This window comes from Lissotriton helveticus (genome assembly GCF_964261635.1).
Source record: "Lissotriton helveticus chromosome 1_1 unlocalized genomic scaffold, aLisHel1.1 SUPER_1_unloc_1, whole genome shotgun sequence".
NCBI classification, from domain to species: domain Eukaryota; kingdom Metazoa; phylum Chordata; class Amphibia; order Caudata; family Salamandridae; genus Lissotriton; species Lissotriton helveticus.
Genome location: NW_027611648.1, coordinates 1,888,787 through 1,895,143, shown reverse-complemented (window position 1 = coordinate 1,895,143; position 6,357 = coordinate 1,888,787). Strand labels below are relative to the sequence as shown.

The following is a 6,357-nucleotide window of genomic DNA, read 5'->3' as shown; positions in this document are numbered from 1 at the left end:
CCACAATCTGTTCTGTTTAAATGAAATCTTATCCATGTGTATCTACCCAAAACTGTTCCTTTAGCACATGAGTGCTCTGTGGCTGCCCTTTCTTTAGTAAGTTACTCAGTGAATAATTGTAAATCACTACCTTTTCAGAAGTAAATACAATGTGACATGTTCAACCACAGTTTTAATGAAATATCCATGTATGGTAAAATGTTCCTTACGAAATTTCAAATATGGTAAAGAAGAGATGTCTTCTACAGCTGGTTAAATATTGTGTATTCACATTCTATTACATTTGCATTTAGTAATATTGCATTTCTTTACATCCAACAGAGAATAAGCCTTAAATGCACGGATTGATTATGAATAATGAAGATAACACATCAAACCTGCAAAAAGTATCAAATATAAGGAGCTCCAAAAACATCAGTGCAGTCAGAGGCAGATGACAGATCCAGGAAGACGCAGTCAAAGGCAATTCAGTGAGTGTCCGAGTCTGAGATCTGCACCTTGACACCCCAAGACGAAGAAATGACCTCTACAAAATTAAGGCAACAAAACTGACAAACCGCCTGCTGTATAAAGAAGCGTCCAACACCAGCTTTGATCATGAGGCCGGTATGAGAGTTGGAGGAAGGTCTCGTGTCTATTTGGGATCCATAGCTTGGAACAAACTCCCTCTTCAGCTTTGAGCTGTTAGCAACATGATAATGTTTAAAAAAGGTTGAAAACTTGGCTTTTTGTCCATGTTTGAAACAAACTGATTTACTTTCTTTTCTGACCCGTACTTTGCCCCGGGACACTCTTTGGAGTAGCTGTACACATTACGAGTCGCTTCACCATCATGATATGGCTAGAGCTGTGCTTCGCTATCTAAACTGGCAACGGACCACCATTCAGTGCTCTAGGTGTATTGCAAACTCTTTCTAGCCAAACCACAGGCACCATAGAAAAGCACAACGAAGTGGAGCCCAACACCTGAAGGCTAAAGGAAAGCGGAGATCTGCTCTCTGAAGTACAGAGTATTGTCCAATTTGCACCTACCGGAAGGAAGATTAAGCTTTAACCGCAAGCATGCAAAGCCATTATCCAATCTAAAGATGCAATCACCCACATGGAAGCCTTACTGATATTATGATTGTGGCAGGTATTTAGTGTGTCTGGTATTTTATTGTTAAATCGGAAAAATCGCACACATACAGGGAAAGTGAAAATAACGCAAGTAGTTTATTAACTATGCTGACCCTTCAGGGAACACAGTCAGGAGAAAAATCGTGCAATTGCACTGAATATGTCAAGAACTTTAGCCAATTAGAAACCCTAAAAGAGCATCAGCGAATACAAACAGGGGAAAAACCATACCATTGCACTGAATGTGTGCAAAGCTTCAGTCGGTTAAAACATCTCCAGACGCATCAGCGAACCCACACAGGGGAAAAACCATACCATTGCAAGGAATGTGGGAAGAGCTTCAGTCAAATTGCAAACCTCCATAGACATCAGAAAATGCACACAGGGGAAAAATCATACCATTGCAAGAAATGTGTGAAGAGTTTCAGTATGTTAGCAGAACTCCAAACACATCAGCGAACACACACAGGGGAAAAACCATACCATTGCACGGAATGTGTGAAGAGCTTCAATCAAATTTCACAGCTCCACACACATCAGAGAATACACACAGGGAAAAAACCACACCATTGCAGTGAATGTGTGAAGAGTTTCAGTACGCTAGCAAAACTCCAAACACATCAGCGAACACACACAGGGGAAAAACCATTCAAGTGCACTGAACGTGTGAAGAGCTTCAGTCAAATTACATGTCTCCGCACACATCAGAGAATACACACAGGGGAAAAACCATACCAGTGCAGTGAATGTGTGAAGAGTTTCAGTACGTTAGCAGAACTCCAATCACATCAGCGAACACACACAGGGGAAAAACCATACCAGTGGGGTGAATGTGTAAAGAGCTTCAGTCAGTTAACAGACCTCCAGAGACATCAGCGAATACACACTGGGGAAAAACCATACCAGTGCAGTGAATGTGTAAAGAGCTTCAGTCAATTATCAAACCTCCAGAGACATACGCGAATACACACAGGGGAAAAACCATACCATTGCAGTGAATGTGTGAAGAGTTTCAGTACGTTAGCAAAACTCCAAACACATCAGCGAACACACACAGGGGAAAAACCATACCAGTGCGGTGAATGTGTAAAGAGCTTCAGTCACATTTCAAACCTCCACACACATCAGAGAATACACACAGGGGAAAAACCCTACCATTGCAATGAATGTGGCAGTAGTTTTACTTACTCTTCAGCATTAAAAAAATCATCAGCGAGCTCACAAAGGGGAAACAAATCTTTTAAATGCCATGAATGCTTGAAAAGCTGTAGTCCATTATCAATTCTAAACAGGCATCAGTGAACACACGCAGAAGAAAAGCCTTCAAGTGCAATGTGAAGAAATGTAGTCAATTATCAAGCCTATGTAGACATCAGTTTACACTCACTCTGTAAATACCATACAACTGTAGTGAGTGTAGAAGTACCTTTAGGAAATCTTTCGCATTAAGGATTCATCAGTTAATGCACACAGAGAAAAAACCTTTCAGATGCAGTGAATGTGTGAATATCTTCTGTCAGTTATTAAACCTACGGATACATCAACTAACATTCACAGAGTAAAACTGGGCATTGCAATGAATGTCAGAAGTGATTTTGTCAATTGCGAACACACCTGGGGTAAACCTTCCAATTGCACTAAAAGTGTGACGAGCTTTTGTCAATTTCTGATCGTACATAGCCTCAGCCAACACACACCTTCATTTAACTCACTTAGAAATAATCCTAGAGATGCAGTGAATTCAAAAAAACTTAAGAACATTAACAATAATATCGACTCATCTGAGGACATAGACAGGAGCAGAACAGTGCAGTTATTGTGAGATGAAGGAATTACAGGAACAAGTATATAATTATGTGGGTTATTCAAATACCAGATGAATGATGACTCGACTAGAAGAAATGATGAAAACCAAAGATTTGTAGAATATTAAAAGTGTCTGTTCCCAATGATTGTTCACTTCGGGACACATAGAAAAAACAACGTGATATAACAGGAAATCCACTGGGAGACTAGCTCAATGTGGAATAAAAGAAAAGAAACACTGGTGGTTTTTATTTGGCGATGAAGAGTTACAAAGAAAAACATCCAAGTGTAGGGATGAAAATGATTCTGCCTGCACACATTGCTATATTAGCATAAGTGCGTTAGTTACTCAAACACCATTTTTCTGCTTTTGCACACGACACTACATGTTTCTGTTTTTATAAAGACAAACTGCTTGCTCTTCCTTCACATGAGAACGGTCTGTTTTTCACATCTCTAGACTCACACTGTGACCTCAAGTCAGCACAAAGTGTTCAAGGTTAAAATAACAATGTATGCTGTTGATGCAGGTTGATCGGCCCACGCTCTAGACACAACACAAACACAGCTGCTCATTTCTGACTCAGGTGCTTTGAATATTGCACTGCATGCATGAGTCTAGCACTTGGAAAAAACCTTTCCATCAACAAAGAGCTGTGCTGATCTGGGATGTGATTTTCACTTCACCTGACTTTGGAGGTATGGGGTTCCCAGTTTTAACCTAGAGATCTTCTATTATTATTATCCCTAGCTCCTAGCAAGGGTAGGGTGGTACACAAGGCGCTATAGACCTGGTTCCACTATCATTATAATATGATTTCTCCCTTTGTATTTTGTGGAATTGTAACAATGCTGATTGTATTGATTTTATGCATCTTTTTACTTATGGTAGCGAAGATACTGCATCTTAGAGCACGTAGTTGAAATAAACATTTTAAACTATACAGTGTCTCTGATTGCTCACGTTGTGGACATTTATGAGAATAAAAACGAAAGAGTGTTCTTGATTCCCACTATTCCTGAGAGGTCCCAAAGTCTCTTGTTCTGGGTTGTCTAATCATTGGTAGCTTTGCTGTAGTACGGAGAATGAATGAGACACTGATGCTAGTCGGATCGGGGTTCTGGGCATTGAGGTGGATTTTTGGTACACCACAATACACTGAGGTCCTGGATTCCTGCGCATAGTTCTGTGCAAGAGCAGAATCCCGAAACAAAAGCAGCTCTCGAAACAATGCTTAGACTAAGAAGAGTATTAACTCATCATTTTATACTTTGTCTCATATTATGAGAGGCTCTTTTTCTGACCCCCTGTTTGTTCTTACAGTGATAAAGTCCTAGCAAAGCCTATCTATGGAGCAGCTTCACTGTGATTACTGAGTAAGATCTTCTTACACCTTTGCCAAGTTACCTGTAAAAGAGATTTTTGAGTTTGTCTAGGGGCTAGTAATTCCATAGTTCTATGGGTGCTTAACTATAAATATTAAAGTCAAGTCAAAAGCACTTTATTCGATTAATAAAAATCATAAAAGTATACTATACAATAATAAATAATGCCAAATTTACATCAGTACAATATAAAAACAATTTAAAAATAGATTTCACATTAAAAACGTCAATTCATTGTTATTTTAGAAAAATCACATACTTATGGCACTACTATTATATCCTTTTCGCCAGTCTAACTTTCCTGCAGCGAATGGATACCACAAGGAAATTAGCAACACCAAACATAATCACTGGAAGTTCCATTAATTGCAGGTAAAGTAGAGCTGGCTTAGTTTGTAAGTATCCCTTATCTTTTAAAAGTGGGAGAATACAATTTTTCCTACCTACATTATAAAAAGGACAGAAGAATAAAAGGTGCATTGTGTCTTGGGATGAGTGGCCGTCACATTTACAGGGCACCGCGTCCTCAGGCCTACACCACCCTTTAGGATCAGATAAAAGCAAGTGTTTTTGGTTAAATCGAAATTTCGTTATCAACCATCGATGAAATGGGACCGTTATGGTACTAAGATATGGTTAAATAGATAGAGACGAAATTAGTAGGAAATGTGCTCTGACAGTAGGTTTATTTAGTTGCACATATTCCCGCTTATGCTCTCTAAGTTTCTTAAAATTAATCTTAACCCAATTAATATCAGCTTTTGACAGACCCTCCGGGTTAGTAACGATCTCCGGGCGCCCCAAATCCCTAGCAGTTGTTTTAATAAAAGACAACCACTGAATTTCCTTTGATTTCTTCAATTTCATGCAATCTCCTATAATCTCATGATTCAGGGTGAGTTTAGGGTTCAACCATGTTTTCATCCATAATAAAATATGGGCTATGCTTATAATGTCTGAAATATAGCACATCCCTAGCTCTTGATGGACCGAATATATTATATATATATATATTTATATATTTATCCACTGGAAAATAAAACAAAGTTTACAGGGACGTTATAGTTAGGAAATAGAATTTTAAAAACCTGAGAAATTAGCTAAAAAAACAAAGGTTACAGGGACGGTATAGTTCCGTTCACAATTTATACACAAAACCATAGAAATTCAGCAGTAATGGTTAGAGGTATCTCAAGAAACTATAACTCGTGCCCTCGGGTAACTATAACTTGCGCGCCCACCATGCAGTTTTCTTATCAATAATTTCACTGCAAATGATATCATCAATGATGGCATGGAAGTTATCATGAGTGATGTAATATGTGGGGTAATTAGCAGTGCATGGCCAGGGTGCGAGTTATAGATGCCTTAGGGCACTGCCCCAGATGCTCCACTCCTTCGGCATGAACCGGCATTGCTCCTTCACGCAGGGAGATGCTAAAAATGCTGCGCCCTGCATGCAAGAGCAATCTTTTCATCTGTTTCTCTGCCCACTTCATAGAGGGCAGGGAACGGGGTCCCCAGACGTATTAATGGCCCTGGGAGGGGTACATGTTGCCGCCTTCCCATTTGCTTTTACAGCCTGCCCCCAGGATGGGGTTCCTGGGGCTGAAATTGACCTGGGGAGGGGGCTGCATGTCCCCCTCCCTCATGATTTTTTCATTAGTTCCTGGGGATGCCCCCCTTTAGATCCGAAATCGGCCCAGGGAGGTGGGCTGCATGGCTCCCCTCATTACAATTACGGCTGGGCCCCGGGTAATCAGGTTCCCAGGTCCGAAATTGTCCCAGGAGGGGGGCATCTGCCCCCCTCCCCTCTGGTTTGGATAGCTGGGCCACGGGGGTGTTGTGGTGCCCGGGGCTGAAATCAGCCCACGAGAGGGGCATCTGCCCCCTCCCCTCTGGTTTGGATAGATAGGCCACGGGGGTGTTGTGGTGCCCGGGGCTGAAATCAGCCCACGAGAGGGGCCACATGCCCCCTCCCCTCTGGTTTGGATAGATAGGCCACGGGGGTGTTGTGGTGCCCGGGGCTGAAATCAGCCCACGAGA

General features: G+C 41.1%; 1 protein-coding gene across 1 annotated transcript in view; it reads left to right on the top strand.

Moving 5' to 3' along the window:
* The first annotated feature begins 356 nt into the window (after positions 1 to 356).
* The window catches only part of LOC144805402 (uncharacterized), a 284,002-nt gene continuing 278,001 nt past the window's right edge, over positions 357 to 6,357 (top strand). Inside the window, exon 1 of the mRNA XM_078671965.1 lies at positions 357 to 2,293. Coding sequence (XP_078528091.1) covers positions 1,225 to 2,293 — 1,069 coding nt within the window. The 5' untranslated portion in view covers positions 357 to 1,224. The remainder of the gene's footprint in view (positions 2,294 to 6,357) is intronic.